The sequence below is a fragment of the Tursiops truncatus genome, chromosome 10 (assembly GCF_011762595.2).
Source record: "Tursiops truncatus isolate mTurTru1 chromosome 10, mTurTru1.mat.Y, whole genome shotgun sequence".
Taxonomy (NCBI): Eukaryota; Metazoa; Chordata; class Mammalia; order Artiodactyla; family Delphinidae; genus Tursiops; species Tursiops truncatus.
This window is the reverse complement of record NC_047043.1, coordinates 59,635,411-59,654,555: the sequence shown is the minus strand read 5'-3', so window position 1 is coordinate 59,654,555 and position 19,145 is coordinate 59,635,411. Positions and strand designations below refer to the sequence as shown.

The 19,145-nt window shown below is 42.5% G+C and overlaps 1 protein-coding gene, 1 long non-coding RNA gene and 2 other non-coding genes across 4 annotated transcripts in view; 3 read left to right on the top strand and 1 right to left on the bottom strand.

The window, feature by feature from the left end:
- Positions 1-68: 68 nt before the first annotated feature.
- Positions 69-13,226, top strand: RPSA (ribosomal protein SA). The gene is made up of 7 exons (XM_004328715.4): positions 69-208; positions 2,373-2,538; positions 3,448-3,566; positions 10,500-10,745; positions 11,539-11,667; positions 11,785-11,950; positions 13,069-13,226. The coding sequence occupies exons 2-7, from the start codon at positions 2,406-2,408 to the stop codon at positions 13,161-13,163; spliced, it is 888 nt and encodes a 295-aa protein (XP_004328763.1). The 5' UTR covers positions 69-208; positions 2,373-2,405; the 3' UTR covers positions 13,164-13,226.
- LOC117314010 (small nucleolar RNA SNORA62/SNORA6 family) lies at positions 3,230-3,380 on the top strand. The gene has a single exon (XR_004528701.1). It is a non-coding gene; the product is annotated as a small nucleolar RNA SNORA62/SNORA6 family (small nucleolar RNA).
- On the top strand, positions 10,806-10,955 carry LOC117314009 (small nucleolar RNA SNORA62/SNORA6 family). Its single transcript, XR_004528700.1, has one exon. It is a non-coding gene; the product is annotated as a small nucleolar RNA SNORA62/SNORA6 family (small nucleolar RNA).
- LOC141279764 (uncharacterized) overlaps positions 11,552-19,145 on the bottom strand; it is a 30,012-nt gene continuing 22,418 nt past the window's right edge. Inside the window, exon 2 of the long non-coding RNA XR_012334574.1 lies at positions 11,552-13,573. This is a non-coding gene — a long non-coding RNA (uncharacterized lncRNA). The remainder of the gene's footprint in view (positions 13,574-19,145) is intronic.

Sequence of the window (19,145 nt, the reverse complement as noted above, 5' to 3'; positions counted from 1 at the left end):
CCGGCCCGCCCCTTTCCGCCGTTCGAAAGCGTCCGCGCCAGCGTCGCAGCCCGCCTTCCGGAGGAAGACCCGCCCCCACAACTCCCGCCTTGTTAGCGCTTCCGCTCGCCTTTCGTTGTCATTGGCTGGAGGCGGACTATATAAGGACGTCATTTCCGCCCGCGCGTTCTTTCCGCGCCAGATAAGGGTCCATGCGGCTTTGTCCTCGGTGAGTAGCATGTGGCGTCCGGGCGTACCCCAGGGCCACCAAGACGAGCTTCTTGCCGCGACGAGTGGTGCGAGCACCAGGGTGGAACCCCGCAGGCGGAGCGCGTCTGTTTTCGGCTCGGCGCGCTCTCCCTCGGATTTGGCGTCCTGCACGTGGCCGGGCTCGGGCCCGCGCGTTCCCACAAGGCCCTGGGAGCCGGCGGAGGTCGCGCTCCAGCCGCTGAGGGTCCGAGTTGGGGTGCCGGTGGCTAGGGGTGCAGAGAGACCGGTCTACGCAGCGCGCTACGGTCGCTTCGGGTACCGACACTCGGCGGTAAACCCAGAGACCTAGGCTCCAGTTTTTTTCAGCTGGTTGGGTTGGTCTGTTTTCCCCGTTCGTGGTATTCCGTTCAAGAGTTAAGGTTCTTCGCGAGGTTTTTTGGTGCCGGACAGGCTAAATTAAAGGTCCAGGTTCTTATTCTGCTTGTCCGAAAGATTTCGGACAGGGGACGCAAAGAAAGGCACATACAGGGACTTCCCCGGTGGTCCAGTGGTTAAGACTCAGCTGTTACACTGCAGGGGCCCCGGGTTCGATACCAGGTCGGGGAACTTAAGATCCCGCAGGCCTCGCGGTGTTAAAGGAAAAAAATTTTTTTTAATTGTTAAAAAAAAAAGACACAGAGACTGAGGTGTAGAGAGAAACAAAGAAGCAATTTATTAATGGGCAGAAGCGAAAGTACGCACTCGGAGAAGAATGCGGGCGTCCTCACGAGTGAGGAGCGCACCGAGGGGTTTTTCTGACCCCCACCCCCCACGCCTTTTATTTCACTTTAATTCCTTGAATGGGCGCATATTTCTTTGTTTAGGGGCGGAATACTCATTGTTGGGAGAATCGGAGTGGGATTTTGATTCCACCTCGTTACATCAGTTTTTGCTCTTCCCCGTCCGCCTCCAGAAGCCACCGCACCTGCGCTCTAAGAGCCATTTTCCCTTGCTATACGAGCGCCAGGCGTGTGAGGTGGTACAGCAGTCACCTGCAGCCTGTGTGCTCGGCCAAGCTCTCTGGGTTTTATGGTCAGAGTTCCTTCTTAAGGTGTCACAGAGTTTAATCAAAAGTCTAATTTACGTTCTTGTTGACGCCATTCCTCCATGCTTCATGGTCTCATTAAGTGTAAAACAAGGAGGTGGCTTTGCTTTTTGCCTAATGTCTGTTTGAGGAGGCTGTTCTTGGGTTCAGCTCTGTCTTTCCTGCCTGATTTTGAGGAAAACTAGTTGTAATTGCAGGGAGAAGTAATGCCAAAGCTCCCAGCTTCAGTCGGCTTGAAAATAAACTTCACCTTTGCTCAGCTTTAGAATAGTCTAGAACATGGCTGCTGTTCACGTCTAAGTCCTGCGTACCTTGAGAAGTATTAAGTCTCAGTTCACTATTTTCGTTTAGTTTCATTATCTGGGTGTTTTGTCCATCTCCATAATACTCTTTAGCAGGATTTCCAGCAGTTTTACAAGGTGTGGCATATTTTACAAGGTGTTGATGTGTCTCATCCCACTAGACTAAGCCCAATGCCTGACACTAGGAGGTGTGGTCTGTGGTTAGATTATTTCAAGTTTATCGATATTTTTTATTGAAGTATAGTTGATTTACAATGTGTTAATTTCTGCTATACAGCAAAGTAATTAGGTTATACATATGTATACATTCGTCTTTAACATTCTTTTCCATTATGGTTTACCATAGGGTGTTGAATATAGGTGTCTGTGCTATAGAAGAGGACCATGTTTATTCATTCTGTATATAAAAGTTTATATCTGCTAATCCCAGCCTCCCACTCCACCCCTCCCCCGTGACAACCACCAAGTCTGTTCTGTCCTGTTTCTGTTTCATAGATTGGTTCATTTGTGTCATTTTAGATTCCACATGTAAGTGATATATGGTATTTGTTTTTCTGATTTACTTACTATGATAATCTCTAGTTGGATCCATGTTGCTACACATGGCATTCATTCTTTTTTATGGCTGAGTAGTATTCCATTGTATATATGTACCACATCTTTATCCGTTCATCTGTCAAGATGGTTAGATTTAAACATTGAGTCATTTGACTCTCAAGAGGAGTTAGAATGCACCCGTTACCTCATCCCACTTGTCACTGGAGTGTAAAGGACTTTTGTTAACTATTGTTTTTCAGATTCCCGTCGTAACTTAAAGGGAAACATTAACAATGTCCGGAGCCCTTGATGTCCTGCAAATGAAGGAGGAGGATGTCCTCAAATTCCTTGCAGCAGGAACCCACTTAGGTGGCACCAACCTTGACTTCCAAATGGAACAGTACATCTACAAAAGGAAAAGTGATGGTCAGTCATTGCTTTAGGGTTCTTTTTCTTGGTCATCCCAGCTGTAAGGACAAGTTTTGATGCTTCTGTTCTGATAGGTAGTGCTGAGTGAAGTGATTTCTAAAATAGCAGCTTTGGTGGGCTCTCACCAAGTAACAGATGAAACTAGATCTTTAGATGGGTAAGAAGCTTTAAAACTGAGTAAAAGTGCTCTGGTGGTTTTTGGAAGGAAGGGTTTCTGGACTCCAGTGGAAGAGTGGCTATTGCTAGGTTATGTGACCTGGGTTGGGCCATGAAGAAGCATGATGTAAACATAAAGAGGAAGTTCGTCAGCTTAGTTCCTAATAACTTATCTCCCATGGTGCCTTATATTTTGTGGCTACTGATAGAGGTTTGTAAAGCTGAATTCTGAGAAAAAGCCACAGATGGGAATTTGGCTTGCTTGAATGTATCAGAAAAGGGAATGTAGGTTGTGATGAGAATATGGAAGGCATTAAGTTCTTCAGCTTAGAACCACTGAAGGAATTGTGTGTGAGTGGCAGGGTTTAAAGGAGTTGGGGATGAATCTGACATCAAGGCAGAAGATAAGAGGAAAAGAGTGGTAAGAGGCCAGAAGTAGGTAAGAGCTTGTTGGTTTCTGCATGGGGGGCCTGAGGGGGGGTTAGTACAGGGGAAGAGTGGGGAGAAGGTGCACTTTGCCTACTGAATCAAGGCTGCACACTATTAAAGCTCAGAGTGGAGGCCAGTCTTGGCCAATGAACTTCTGAGTGTCGGAAGTGTGCTATATTAATGGCAGGATTTTCGCTAACACCAGTAGAGCTTGCCTCTATGACTGGAGTTTGATAGTACTCGCTGCCACATGCATTCAGCTTTTTAAAAGAATGTTAACTTTTAAAGCTTGGCTAGGTGTTAACAAAACCTTGTGTCTAGGCATCTACATCATAAATCTGAAGAGAACCTGGGAGAAGCTTCTGTTGGCAGCTCGTGCCATTGTTGCCATTGAAAACCCAGCTGATGTCAGTGTCATATCCTCCAGGAATACTGGCCAGGTTTGTGGAACAATATGCTTGGTTTTTGTTATAAAACCTAAAAATGTTTGGGGATATATAGAAAAGCATAAGAAAAAAATAACCCGTAATTTCACTGTTCAGAAATCATTTGAAATTGCCCTGAGTCAGAGGAATTGCCAAAATTCAACCATTTCAGTATATTTATCACTTTGCATCTGACAGTATGTCACGGTTCATGTTTTCATGTCAGTGTGTGTATTCTTGTGCCACTAAATATCGAGGAATGACCCTATTAAAGTGGCTCACCACATTTTTCTGCAGTGAGCTTTTTATATTTAAAATGATGAAATACTGGGTTAAAAAAAATTGAATGTCAACTTCAGAATATTTCAGGAAGGTCTTCTGAGGGTAGGGTACCCCCAGTCCTTGTCTCATAAGCAAGAGTAATCTTTGCCAGCTTAAATGAATAAAAAATAGCTTAGTATTTTTTAATGGCAAGTAAGGTAAAACTTTAGTCTTTTTTGTCCCATTTCCATCTTGATAGTTATTTCCTTTTTCTGCTGAGAAAACGGGTTTTTTAAAAACATGCTTTATAAAAGCATTAAAGCTCTTAAAAGGATTTCATTCACCCTGTTTCTAATTTTAAAAAATTTGACTTGGATTTTGACAGTTTTTAAATTAATGTATTGATAGTAAGATGCTCTTTTTTTAAATTTCATTTAAAAAAAATTTTTGTTGTATAGTATTTGATTTACAGTGTTGTGTTAATTTATGCTGTACAGCAAAGTGACTCAGTTACGTATACATATATTCTTTTTCATATTCTTTTCCATTATGGTTTATCACAGGATATTGAATATAGTTCCCTGTGCTATACAGTAAGGCCTTGTTTATCCATCCTATATAGCATAGTTTGCATCTGCTAATCCCAGACTCCCAATCCTTCCCTCCCCCATCCCTTATCCCCCTTGGCAACTACAAGTCTGTTCTATTTTTCTCTTTCATGGATATGTTCATTTGTATTGTATTTTAAATTCCACGTATAAGTGAAGTCATACGATATTTGTCTTTCTCTTTCTATTTTACTTAGTGTGATAATCTCTTGGTCCATCCATGTTGCTACAAATGGCATTATTTCATTCTTTTTAATGGCTGAGTAGTATTCCGCTGTTGATACACGCCATATCTTTATCCATTCATCTGTCTATGGACATTTCAGTTGTTTACATGTTTTGGGTATTGTAAATAGTGCTCCTGTGAACATTAGGGTGCCTGAATGTTCGAATTACTGTTTTGTCGGGGTATATGCACAGGAGTGGAACTGCTGGGTCATACGGCAACTCTAGTTTTTTGAGGAACCTCCATACTGTTTTCCATACTGGCTGCATCAGATTACGTTCCCACTAACAGGATTAGAGGGTATTCTTTTCTCCTTATCCACTCCAGCATTTTTTATTTGTAGACTTTCATGATGGCCATTCTGACCAGTGTGAGGTGTTACCTCATTGTAGTAGTGATTTGAATTTCTCTAATAATTAGCAATGTTGAGCATCTTTTCATGTGCCTATTGGCCATCTGTAGTTCTTTGGAGAAATGTCTGTTTAGGTCTTCTGCCCAGTTCAGTTGTTCGTTTTTTTGTTATTGAAATGTATGAGCTCTTGGTATATTTTGGAAATTAAGCCCTTGTTGGTCACCTCATTTGCAAATATTTTCTCCCAGTTCTTTGTATATTTGGTAGAATTCGCCTATGAAGCCATCTGGTCCTGGACTTTTGTTTGAAGGGAGCTTTTTAATTACAGATTCTGTTTCATCTCTAGTAATCAGGCTGTTCAAGTTGTCTGTTTCTTGATTTAGTTTCAGTGGGCTTTATGTTTCTAGAAAGATGTCCGTTTCTTCTAGTTTGTCGAGTTTGTTGGCATATAATTGTTCATAATGTTTTTTTGTTGGCATATAATTGTAATGGTATCAGTTGTGGTTTCTCCTCTTTCATTTCTTATTTTATTTGGGTCTTCTCTCTTCTTGGTGATCCTGGCCAGAGGTTTGTCGATTTTGTTTACCCTTTTAAAGAACCAGATCTTGGTTTTATTTTAATCTCTATTTTATTTCCTCTCTGATCTTTTTTTTTTTAATATTTATTTGGTCATGCTGGGTCTTAGTTGTGGCTCACCAGCTCCTTACTTGTGGCACATGAGCTTAATTGCGACTCACGGGCTCCTTAGTTGTGGCATGCATGTAGGATCTAGTTCCCTGACCAGGGATCAAACTGGCCCCCTGCACTGGGAGTGCGTGTCTTAACCACTGCACCAGCAGAGAAAGTCCCTCCTCTCTGATCTATCTACTTACTTCTGCTGACTTGAGATTTTTCTGGTTTCTTAAAGGCCTGTATCACTGTGAATTTAATCTCTAAGAAGTGCTTTTGCTGTATCCCATAGATTTTGTGTTTTCATTGTCATTTGCCTCAAGATTTTTTTTTTTTTTTTGCGGGCCTCACTGTTGTGGCCTCTCTCGTTGCCGAGCACAGGCTCCAGATGCGCAGGCTCAGTAGCCATGGCTCACAGGCCCAGCCGCTCTGCGGCATGTGGGATCTTCTCGGACCGGGGCACGAACCCGTGTCCCCTGCATCAGCAGGCGGACTCTCAACCACTGCGCCACCAGGGAAGCCCCTGTCTCAAGGTATTTTTTAATTGCTTGGATTCCATTGTTGACCCACTGGTTTCTTAGTAGCATGTTGTTTAGTCTCCCATGCAGTTGTTGTTTTCTTGTTTCTTTTTCGATGGTTGATTCTAGTTTCATGCAGTTGTGGTCAGAAAAGATGCTTGGAATAATGTCTATGCTCTTAAATTTGTTGAGGCTTATTTTGTGCTCTAGTATGTGGTCAATCTCAGGATGTCCCGTGTGCACTTGAAAAGAATGTATATTCTGCTTTTTCGGCTCTAATGTCTTAAGTCTGTTGTATCATTTAGGATCTCTGGTGCCTTATTGATTTTCTCTCTCCCAGATATGTCCATTGATATGAGTGTGGTGTTAAAGTCTCCTATTATTAGTGTGTTCCTGTCAGTTTCTCCCTTTATGTCTGTATTTGTTTTATGTATTTGGGTACCTGTTGATGAGTATAGTGTCCTCTCCTTTTATTGATCCTTTTACCATATGTCATTTGCTTTATCTTTCTATGTAGCCTTTTTTTTTTAGTCTGTTTTGTCTGATGAGTATTGCGACCCGCACTTTGTTGTCGTTTCCGTTTGCATGCAATATCTTTTTCCATCTCCTCACTTGCAGTCTACGTGTATCATTTGCCCTAAAGTGTGTCTCTTGTAGACAGCATATTGTAGGCCCTTTTTTTTTTAATCCGCTGTTCTGTCTTTTGATGGAACATTTAGTCCATTGACATTTAAGGTAATTTTATTGGTATTTTAAACATTGTTTTCCTGTTGACTTTATATTTCTTATTTGTCTCTTTCTTTTTGTCTTTCCTTTTGTGGTTTGATGATTTCCTTTTGTATTGTGCTTTTGTTTTCTTGGTTTTTGTGAATCTATTGTGTTTTTGATTTGTGGTTACCCTGTTTTTCAAATATGTTAACCCCTTCCCATATCAACTTGACTTAGACTGGTAGTCATACAGGCCCGCTTTCTAGAAGAAAAAATTACATTTTCTTTCATCCCCCACATTTTGTGATTTTGATGTCCTCTTTTACATCTTCATGTTTATCCTTTTGCTTTAAGTGGTTATCATCGCTTTAAGAGAAATTTTTTTATTTCTTTTTAAAATCTGTTTACTGGCTTATTTAAGTGATTTACTTTCCAACTGTGATTTTTTTTTTCCCCCTTTCCTATAGATTCTTCTTTTCTATTTAGAGAAGACCTCTCAGTATTTACTGTAGGGTAGGTTTAGTATTGCTGTATTCTTTTAAGTTTTTGCTTGTCTGAGGAAATTCTCCTATTCCAAATGATAATCTTGCTGAGTAGAGTTGCAGATTTTTCCCTTTCAGGACTTCGAATATATGTTGCCACTCCCTTATGGCCTACAATGAGCTGAAAGCCCTATGGGGGTTCCCTTGTAATAAACTCTTTATTTTTCTCTTGCAGTCTTTAGAATTCTTTTGGGGGGGCATTTTAATTATGTCTGGGTGTAGGTCTGTTTTGGTTTATCTTGTTTGGGATGCTCTGTGCTTCTTGTACCTGGATATCAGTTTCCTTCTTTAGGTTTGGGAAGTGTTCAGCCATAATTTCTTCAAATAGATTTTCAATCCCCTTTCTCTTCTCCTTCTCCCTGTTATGTGTAGGTTGGAATGCTTTATATTATCCCATAGGTCCCTTATATTGCTTTCATTTTTCATTTGGCTTTCTGTCTGCTGTTCTGATTGGGTGATTTCCGTTCTATCTTCCAAATCACTTTCTTCTGAAGATAGATCACTGTCTTACACATAATGTTCTTCTGCATTATTCATTCTGCTATTCATTGCCTTTAGTTCAGCTTTTGTCCCTGCAAATGAATTTTCTGATTTTTCTTGGTTCTTCCTTAATAATTTCTAGTTCCTTTTCATAGTAATCTGCATTTCTGTTGATAGTCTTTCTCAATTTGTTCAGTATTTCATTATTTCCTTTTTTAACTCGATGTCTGTTAGATTCAGGTCTTTTTCGTAGTTTGTTCTTTCAGGGGAATTCTCTTGATCTTTTAATTGGGAGTGGTTCCTCTGTCTCTGCATTTTACTTATATTTCTCTTGCTCTATGAGTTGAGAAAGTTATCTACTGTGGTGTTGGAGGGCTTTTTTTTTTTTTTTAACTTATTTTATTTTGGTTGGTCTTGGTCTTGGTTGTGGCATGCGAACTCTTAGTTATGGCATGCATGTGGGATCGATCTAGTTTCCTCAGCAGGGATTGAACCCATGTCCCCTGCATTGGAAGGTGGATTCTTAACCACCGTGCTACCAGGGAGGTCCCTTAGAGGGCTATTTTTATGTGGGAATGTCACTGTATAGCCTCTTTGGGTTTAACATTTTTGGTGTGGGCTGTTTTTACTGTGGGTGCCTGCTGCCTCTTTCCTCAGTGTATGGTGGCCATCATCCCCTTGACAGGAGGTGTGACTGGTGTGGTGAGTAGAGCCTGCACTGGATGTTGTTTACTCTGTGGTTGTCACTACCCTGTCAGAGGCAGGGTGTGCTCCCTAGTTGTTGTTATAGAGTAGAAGCCCCCAGAGCTGAGCTGCGGCGTAAGGTAGACTGGATTGGAGCGTTTCCACTGGGAGAGGAGCCACTGCGTCTTTCTCTGCTGGAGCTGTTCACTGGCGAGTGTGCTCTGTGGTGCCACCTGTCACCCATTGTGCTGTTGGCACCGCCCTCGGCCCCATCATAACCCGGGGAATGCTGGTGGTCAGCCCTGGTGTCCCTCAGGTGTTGTTTTCACAAGGCCACCCACGCAGATCCACTGAAGTCAGGTGCCAGGACAGCAGTAGTCGCACACCCGGATCCCCTGTAGGAGGCAGCTCAGACCCTGGCCCAGCCCCCGTGTGCCCGTGCCCACAAAGCCCAGAGCTGCTTAGGCAAGACCCGTCCCAGTTGCAAGAGGCTGCACTGGTGACCCCACTTCTTTTCGCATGCCACTTAACAGTGGCGCTTCCCTTCTGTGGTGGGCCCGGCCTTTTTCCACAAACAGTCCTGGTTGTGGCTGTGCCACTCTCCAGCCCCTTCAGGCTATCTGCACAGCCAACACCAGTCATCTCTCTGGGTCTGTCCTCTAAACCAGCACCCAGCCCCCACCTGTACTAACGGACACGCATCTCACATGCAGGTCTCTCTGTTATGCCTACCACAAGCCAGTTGTTGTGCTCTCCTCTGAGCCTTAGGAGCTCCCTTTCTGTCCCAGCTGATCTCCCCACCGTTGAGGGGGCTTCCCAGGGTGTTGATAGCCTTTCCTCTTCTTTACCTCCCTCCTGGGGCACAGGTCCCATCCTGCTTCCTCTTTTTTTTCCTTTTGTCCAGCCCAGTTATGTGGAGATCTTTCTTACCCTTTCAGGTGTTTGAAGTCTTCTGCTAGTGTTCAGTAGGTGTTCTGTGACAGTTGTTCCATTTGTAGATGTATTTTTGATGTAGTTGTGGGAGGAGGTGAGTTCCATGTCATTCTACTCCACTATCCTGATTGGAACCCCCTGTAGATGTATGTTAACGGCGTTATTCCCCAGAGGCTGGCTTATGATGACCTCTGTGGTTTGATGTATGGCTGACAGTTTTAATTACTGCTGTAGAATGAACTTAGTGACCACTCCGTGCTTCTCTCAGCGAAAATTTACTGAGTATCTAGATTGGTCCAGGCAGTGCTTGCTGAGTGCTTGGAATATAGCAGAAAAGCAGTCTGTTTTTGAAGGGGTGAAGGAAATAAGCTTTCTGTAGAGTTAGAGGATAAGAAAGGTGGGTGAACTCCTGCTCTGTATAGGTTGGCTATGACAAAATCAGACCGGTACAGAAGTGCTTACTGGATGCCGGGCACTGTTCTGTGTGGTGTAATTTTTATAATTCTATGAGGAACTTGGAGACACGTGAGTAACTTGCCCCAGTTACTCGTAAGTGACCTGCTTGGTACTTGAACCAGGCTGGTTGGCTCTGGAACCTGCAGAAGTGAGGAAGTAGTGAGCCTCAGATACCTGAGGGAAGAGCATCCCCAGCAGAGGGCCTAGGGGTGGGCCGTGCTTGGCATGTTTTTTGGCTCTAATTTTGTAAGTATTTTTCATGTAATAAGTGAAGGATATAGAAGAATTACTGGATGTTTTGAACGTTTAATTTGATGGTTTCATTTTTGAGTAAGGGATTTCGGGAGGTTCTGGCTAGATAGGCTGCTTCATGTGATTACAGAACTTGGTGTTGACCCATTTATAATTGCAGAACTCCTGCAATTCTGCAAGATGGCACCATCTCTGGAGCACTGTTAACTCTTTTTTTTTTTTTTTTTTTTTTGTTAACTCTTAATATTGATTCTTCTAGCGAGCTGTGCTGAAGTTTGCTGCTGCCACTGGAGCCACTCCTATTGCTGGCCGCTTCACTCCTGGAACCTTCACTAACCAGATCCAGGCAGCCTTCCGGGAGCCAAGACTTCTGGTGGTTACTGATCCCAGGGCTGACCACCAGCCTCTCACAGAGGCCTCTTACGTTAACCTGCCTACCATTGCTCTGTGTAACACAGACTCTCCTCTGCGGTATGTGGACATTGCCATCCCATGCAACAACAAGGTAACAATTTTATGATCTAAACTAGAGCTGGAGAATAAGTGCTCTAGAGACAGACATTCCTCTGCACATTGTTAGAGCTTGGAGTTGAGGCCACTGGCCGATGAACTCACAAGTGTAGGTAGTGTGCTACATGAGGGGCAAGTTTTTCGCTAACGTCACAAGGGTCTCTGGCCCAATGAGTGGAGTTTGATAGTAATACTTGCTACAAATGTATGATTTTAATACATGAAAGCTTTAAGGAGAGATGAAAAAACATTTTAAAAATGGCCTGTGTTTTCTTCTGCTTTTCTCCATTATTTCTTACTCCTGGACCTCTCAGGCATTACTTGGCCTTTCTGTTTTCAGACTAACTTGATGTATCCTGATGTAAGATCCTAAAAAGGTGGGTTGCATATGGTTCAAATTAGTCTGGTTTGTCACTGGTTACACAAAAGAATCAGGCAAAGGTTTTTTTTTTTCCTACTACCAGTGTTCAGGCACTGACCCCAGGTTAATTCATTTTGTTGTCTAGAGTGGACTCTTGATTAATCCCCATGATTCATTCCAGAATGTGGCAGTCAAGGTTGAGAACCAGAGTTATGGAATAATCTTGTTAAATAAGTAAAGTCTTATTTTTATTGGAGTGTAGTTGCCTTACAATGTTGTGTTAGTTTCTGCTATACTATAGACACTTCTAAACTAAGACATGTCTGTTCACATGGTACCAAGGGCCCCAGCTGTTAGGTGGAATGGGAGGTGCTTGCTGTTTGGGGTTCGCCGAGTATCACTTTATAATAACCTGGCACTCTTGCAGGGAGCGCACTCAGTGGGTCTGATGTGGTGGATGCTTGCCCGGGAAGTTCTGCGCATGCGTGGCACCATCTCCCGTGAACACCCGTGGGAGGTCATGCCTGATCTCTACTTCTACAGAGATCCTGAAGAGGTGAGCTTCCTCCACAAAGGCTTGTGGTAACATGAACAAATTGGACACTTCAGTCTGTGCTGCTTGGCAGTAAAGTCTGTCAGTCCCTATAAACGAAAAAATTTTTTTCTAAACCAGATTGAAAAGGAAGAGCAGGCGGCAGCTGAGAAGGCTGTGACCAAGGAGGAATTTCAGGGTGAATGGACTGCTCCAGCTCCTGAGTTCACTGCTGCTCAGCCTGAGGTGGCGGACTGGTCCGAAGGTGTGCAGGTGCCCTCTGTGCCTATTCAGCAGTTCCCCACTGGTACGTATCAAGATCCAAGGGCATCAGGCTGGTGGTTTAGACCTTCTGTGTTTCCAGTGTAACATACATATATGTGTCTGTGTGTGTCTGTACACACTATATATATATATATATATATATACACACACACACACACACACATACATGCATATATATATACGCACACTTTATATATACGTATACAGTAAATCCTGTACATACAAACGAGTTCCATTCTGAGAGCACATTCGTAAGTCCAACACAGCCTAGGTACCCAACTAACAATGGGCTATATAGTACTATACTGTAATAGGTTTATAACACTTCACACAACATAACAAATAAAAAACAAAAAATAAAACATTTTAATCTTATAGTACAGTACAACAGCTGGCATACAGGGATTGGTATCGAGTGAATAGGCAAGAAGTGTTACTGACTGGAGGAGGGCGAGGAGGTGGGAGGGAGATGGTAGAGCTGAAAGGTCATCAACTATCGGAGGTGGAGGGTAATTTCACTCACGCCTGACCTTGATGGCACAGGTCTGGTTCCCTGCTGGATTCAGTTCTGTCTCCTTGAAAAAACGAGTCAGTGATGTCTCGATAGTACTGTATGTACCAGCTACATCACCACTGCTTTTACACTTGCTTCCGGACATCCTGGGCTTGAAGTAAAGATACTGTAACTGTGTGCTCTATGCAGTACAGTACACAAAAGTAAAACCACTTGTAGAGGATACAGGCACATGACAGTGTACACAGACATGTGAATTAACTTATGTGATTGGACATGCGAATGCACTTTCTCTTGGAGAGTTCATAACTTGAAGGTTTGTATGTAGGGCACTTAGTGTATGTATGTGTACATTATACGTATATACACATATACATACACTATATATATACACACACACACATACTAGCATTAAAGGGTTTTGTCTCGGTGTGCCATAGCTGTGCTAATAACCTGACAGGTTGAATTCAGGTGCTTTTGAAATGTTCTGTCTTTTGTCTTTGTCCTTTGAAATGTGTTATCTGTTGGAATGCAAGGCAGATTGTTGCTGGTGGTGGGGGTGACAAAAATACTATGGGAATGGGGCTGATGGCATTCTCTCTGTTTTTTGGTATTTTTCTCAACAGAAGATTGGAGTGCTCAGCCTGCCACTGAAGACTGGTCTGCAGCTCCCACTGCTCAGGCCACCGAGTGGGTAGGAACAACCACTGAGTGGTCTTAAACTGTTCTTCCACAAACTCTTAAAATGGAAATAGGTTGATGGAAAATAAACAGTTTCTAAAAATTGTGTCCATTTATTTCAGTTCGTGGGACAGGCCTGGGATGAAAGCCTTGCTCAGCCCGTTCCTAGTGTGTGGCTCTGGGCAAGAGATGATGTTTCTGGGCCCAAGTGTCCTTAGCAGGGGATAATCTTGGAGCTGTGATGCAGAGCAATGTATCACATTGTCCTTTGTTAGTATATAATTTAAAAATAATTTTAAAGAGTAAAATATACATGCAGATGATCATGAAAGACATACCTGTGTATTCTTGGAGAATAAGCCATTACACAGATTACCAAGTAGGAAGGTGCCGAGACCTGAGAAAATCTTCATGCTCCTTCCTGAAGTCACAAGCTTCTCTCCTTCGATCCTTTGGAAAGGGTAGATGATCAAATCAAGAATTCTTTAGTTTGTTTTTGAGCTTCCTATAAATGGAATCATATCTTGTGTGACTTGCTTCTTTTCCCTTTGTTATTTTGTGCTTTTCACCCCTCTTGCCCTGTTCCCAAAGAATCATCCATGACCTCTAACTGCAGTGGCCATTTGAGTTGTTCCCATATTTTGGCCATTAGCAGCAGAGCTATTTTGAACATTTTTGATAGATCCTGGTGTCCGGAAATTTCCTCACTGTGGGTTTCAAACTCTAGCTTCACCAGATAATGTCAGATTTCACAGTCATCTATAAAATCCTCTGAAAACACAGCCACAACCCTTAGTACTAAAGCACTGTCCTTTATTCACTGCTCAGAACTGCTGCCTTAAAAATACAGGGTGTGATCCTGGCTCATCTTTCCCCACTGTTCTTATGACTGTCCCCAGGCCAATGCCACACTGTCTTTCCTGTTGACTGGAGTTTTATAATCCACTATAGCAACGGGTAGCATGGTCCGCCTGCCTTTTTTCCAAATGTTATGGTTATTATTGAACCTTTTGCATTGTCACATAAATTTTTTAACCTAGTGCAGCTCCAGTATAAAGCCAGTTGGGATTGCATTGACTGTAATTTAGTGACTATAATTGACTGATTCACTGTATGGAGTTTTTCAGTCCATGAACAATCCACATCCTGCCAGATTCTTTTTTTTTTTTTTGCTGCACGCGGGCCTCTCACTGTTGTGGCCTCTCCTGTTGCGGAGCACAGGCTCCGGACACGCAGGCTCAGCGGCCATGGCTCGTGGGCCCAGCCGCTCCGCGGCATGTGGGATCTTCCCATACTGGGGTACGAACCCGCGTCCCCTGCCATTGGCAGCCAGACTCTCAAGCACTGCACCACCAGGGAAGCCCCAGATTCTCATTTTTATGTCCCTCAATAAAATTTTAGAATTTCTTCTAAAGAGGTTTTGCACATCTTGTTTGGTAAATATATTCCTAGATTCTCAAGGTGTTTTAAATCGTATTCTTCAACAATTAGGGATCCTGTTGGAATCCATATTTAAATAAACAGGTATGCAATGTTAAATGTCACTACTGCCACGGTGCTTCTGACCCTGCCTGAGCAATCCACACTTTTTGTGCAAGGCAAGAATGAGATTACTGAACTCCACCTGTGAAAAACCTGCTCCAAACCTACATGCCAAACATTGAACTCATTTAGTAGAAAACCTACTGCACTCCTATCCATGCTAAAAGTTCAGTGGGTTTCACTTACACATAACCTGAGAATTTTCCAATTCTACCTCTGCAAAGAATCTCAAGTAAAATAATTCAATAATCAACATATTAAGTGCTTACTCTAGACCACACATAATTCTAAGCACTTGGGGGTAGAGCAGTGAATGAAGCTTGTGACCCTATGGCAGTTGCATTTTGATGGGCGAGGCAGTAATAAAGCTAAGTATGCCATTGTCTATAGGATCAGAAGTGAGGATGTAAATGTGAAGGTTTGCCTAAATCACAGGCATCAGGCTATAGGAGAGAAAAATGGGAGAGGATCACTGGGGGAGAACCAAAAGAGCCCAAAGAAACTCTTTTGGAAGGAGGGGTCTCATCAAGCTGGGAGAGGTTCTGTCCTCCCTCTGGGACTTGGGGCCCTTTACCAGAGGCCATGGAGTCTCTTGGAGCCCATGCTGTGTGAAAGGTATGGAAATGAGTTGGGGGGCGGGGCGGGGGTCGGGGGGCAAGAAAAATCTAACCATACAGACATCTGTTCCAGTTCTGCTCCCTGCTGTACATGCACTGGGAGACAATGGCCCAAGGAGCACTCCGCAGCCCCAATCCCCGCCACATGTGATGCACGCAGTCTACACTGGTGCAAAGAGCTCTCAGCGTTGCCAGAAGTGTCCACCATCATGTCCCCACTGAAAGGCCCTCTGCCACATCCTGAGGCACTGATCTCTGCATTTCCTTCCATCCAATACCCTGTGCCAACCCAAGGGGTGTCTTCCACTTAAAATTTTCAAGAGAAAGTTACAGCTTTCAGCATGGGAAAGTAGCTCTCCAGACCATCACGGCCATACAAGATTGCATAGGGGCCTTACAAGATTTCAAGACAAGGAATGACTGGGCTGGCATAACATGACGTTTGTTTCAAAATCCTTTTTGGAGGTTTTTTTTTTTTTGTATTTATCATTTCATATAGAAATAATTCTGTTGTAAATTGCTTCTTAAAACAATGTCTAATAACACTGCTTTTGCAATTTAGAAATGAAAAAAATTACAATTTATAACAATGGGCATATGAAACAATAAGACACTTGGAGAGGAGTTTGGTGAACTAGAAAAATATATGAAGAAATGACAGAGGGATATAACATAGAAAAGAGAAGATTAACATAGAGGACAAAATGAGAGTCAAACATCTAGTTGGAGTTCCAGAGGGAGAAGAGAGAGAATGAGGGAAGTCAGAATTTTCTGAACGTCTCATGAATCCACCAATTCAGGAATTCCAGTGTTTACCAAGTAGGATCAATTTATTTTTAAAAACCTATCCTTACACTGTTGAGGAATCAAGGAAACGCCGAACACAAAAGTGTTCTTGAAAATAACCAAAGAAAAAGGACACCCGACTGTTCCCTATCAACACACCCGACTGTTCCCTATCAACAGAGAAGACAATAAAAGAAAAAGAAGTGGTCAACCCAGCTCTGTTAGCCAAGAGTTAGGACACTATACTTTTCCAGAAAACAAAGTTACTAAGAAAAAGTGATGCCAGAAGGAAGCTGTGGCCAAGAGTGCTGGTGGTGGACCAGTGTCCATCCTCCCTTCTTCCATAGTAACAGATGTGCTGACTGTTAACGGTATAGGCTGAGAAGCTGGTGCCTCACATTACACGGTGATAAGATGTTCAGTCAGGTTTGGAGGCCTGCATTACTTTGGAGGGTAGACTATAATTTGACCAAATCTGTGTCATTAGGGACATGGTCAGGAAGATTTAGAATGATGGATTATGTTGCCAATTTTTTGACTGCTTTGAGCAAAGTCCTGTGAAGGAACAACTCCAGCTAAATCTAGGCAGCCTGTAAGCAGCAATGGAAGGACACAGTTCTGCTAATACAGGCACATTCTATCTCTGACCTGCAGTATACTCAGCCAAACGCTTCTGTGCACCAAGTCAAGCAGTTATGAGCTTTGCATCTGAGGGGACAGACTCTGAAGAAGGGAACACTCTTGCTCCTTGGAAAGCTAGCACACAGAAAAATTAGGTAGGATTAAAGGCGCTTTCCATTAGAAACCTGCGATAAAGAAGAAAAAAATCTGGAAAAATCAGATTATGGTAACCAGCCTTTGGAACAGGAACTCTCATACTGGCTGGTGGGAGTATAAATTGGTACAGTTTGGCATTATTTAGGAACACAAGCATCTGTAACATCCCTCTTGGGGGTATACACCAAAGACACCTATGCACATTTGCACTAGGATATGTGGGCAGGAATGCTAATCAATAAACCTGGAAATAGCCCAACGTCCATCTAGAACACAGTTCCTAAATTGCGGTATATTTATATCAGAGTGCCAGGCAACAGTGAAAATGAACGAAGCACAGCTACATGCAATGACGTGCATAAATTCAAGTGTCTCAGTGTCTCTGTAATCTGAGAGAGGTTCATTGTACGACGTGACCTTCCCACGATTCCATGCGTGGAACCTATGTCCTCTCCCTTTTAACCTGAGTGGAACTTCGTGACTCCCTCAACTAATAAGGTACAGTGAGTGATGCTACATGATTTCCAAGGATAGAGCATAAAAGTGCCACTCCCTTCTGTCTACATCTCTTGGGACATTTGTTCAGGGAACTCAGCCGTCATCCAGTGAAGAAGCCCTAGCAGATTAGAAGCCCACTTGGAGAAGCAGCAGCAAGGCCCCTCACTCCCAGGCCCCAGACCGGCAGAACTGCCAGCTGACAGCCAGCATTAACTCGCCCGCCACGGGAGTGATCTGTACTGAAAGTGGACTGTCCAGTATCAACTAGAACCATCTCAGTTGATGCGATGTAGAGCAGATGAAAGTCACTCCTGTCAAGCTCTGTCAACAACTGCATATTCATGAGCAAAATAAATGATTATTGTTGTTTTAAGCCACTTAGCTTTAAGAAAACTTGTTACTCAGTAACAGATAGCTGATATAATGGGAAAATTCTAGAGACGTTTTCACTAAAGTCAGAAACAAGACATAGATGCCCACTATTACCACTACTTTATATCATAGCAATGAATTTATCAGGGAATGCGATGAAGCAAGAGTAACTAATTATATACACAATCTATAGTCACCTGATTTCTTCACAGAATTTACCATAAGCATTTCTCCACAATATTATAGCTTTTGTATATATATTGTATGTGTGTGTGTATGTATATATATATATATATAGCTATTGTATATATTAACTATAAAATAAAGTATTAAGTGGCTACCAAATGCTTTGTATATGCTTTTTCCTATTTTTAATATTTTCCAAATTTCTACTTTCATAAACATAGCTATCAGGAACATCCTGTGGTTCACTGGATCAAATAACAGGAATATTTTAAGGATTTAAAATAAAATCATTAAGTATTCTGGAATTACATTTTTAGTAGCAACAAAAGGGACTGCAGTCTCAATTTTATTGTCACCCACAATAATAAATAATAATTATTATTATTATCCTGGTCATGCTGCATGGCTTGTGGAAGCTTATTACCCCTACCAGGGATCAAACCCGGGACCCTGGCAGTGAAAGCACAAAGTCCTAACCACTGGACCGTCAGGGAACTCCCCACAATAATTATTAATCTCTGTTAATCTGATTAATGAAAATTTTCATTTCAGTGTTGTTTCTTTGCATTTCAATTACGTAAAGAGCAGTTCTTGACCTGCTTTGATTTGAACATCCAGAAAGAAGCTACAAGGCTTGATGTTCCAAAAGCATTTCTCCACATTCTGGGAAGCTAGTCTAGATGGCATTAAGGTACCCTCTGCCAGCAATAATCTATGCATAAGATGACCAAATAAAAAAGCTACTGCCTTCCATTTTTGTTGCAAAAATAGAGGAAGAAAACAAACTGATATCTTGTAATTTTACTATTCAATGATATTTGCTAAAAAATATGTGCTCTGCACAGAACTAGGGACATGGGAACCGACAGAGAACTAGGACCATTCCCTACCCTCCAGGAATTTACTCTGTAATTTGGAGAGAAGACAAATAGAAAGGTGTCTATTGGGACTTCCCTCGTGGTCCAGTGGTTAAGACTCTGCGCTTCCAGAGCAGGGGGCGTGGGTTCAATCCCTGGTCGGGGAACTAGGACCCCACATGCCACACGGTCCAAAAAAAAAAAAAAAAGGCATCTATCATGTGAAGGCGACAAAGGGCAGAGATACCTATGCTACTTTTGTTTTTCTATCAAAACAGTAGGTTTATGAGTTAAAAAGATACAGACTTGAGAAAAGCGTTCCATTTTGTATTTCAAATAATTTAAGTATCTTACCTTAGCTATGCCCATAACAGAGACTACCATCTA

Bases quoted from the DNA above. Each gene is read 5' to 3' on its own strand.
- RPSA (XM_004328715.4), top strand. From the start codon at position 2,406: ATGTCCGGAGCCCTTGATGTCCTGCAAATGAAGGAGGAGGATGTCCTC. The intron at 2,539-3,447 runs GTCAGTCATTGC...CCTTGTGTCTAG, and splicing joins CTACAAAAGGAAAAGTGATG to GCATCTACATCATAAATCTG. The intron at 10,746-11,538 runs GTAACAATTTTA...GCACTCTTGCAG, and splicing joins CCATCCCATGCAACAACAAG to GGAGCGCACTCAGTGGGTCT.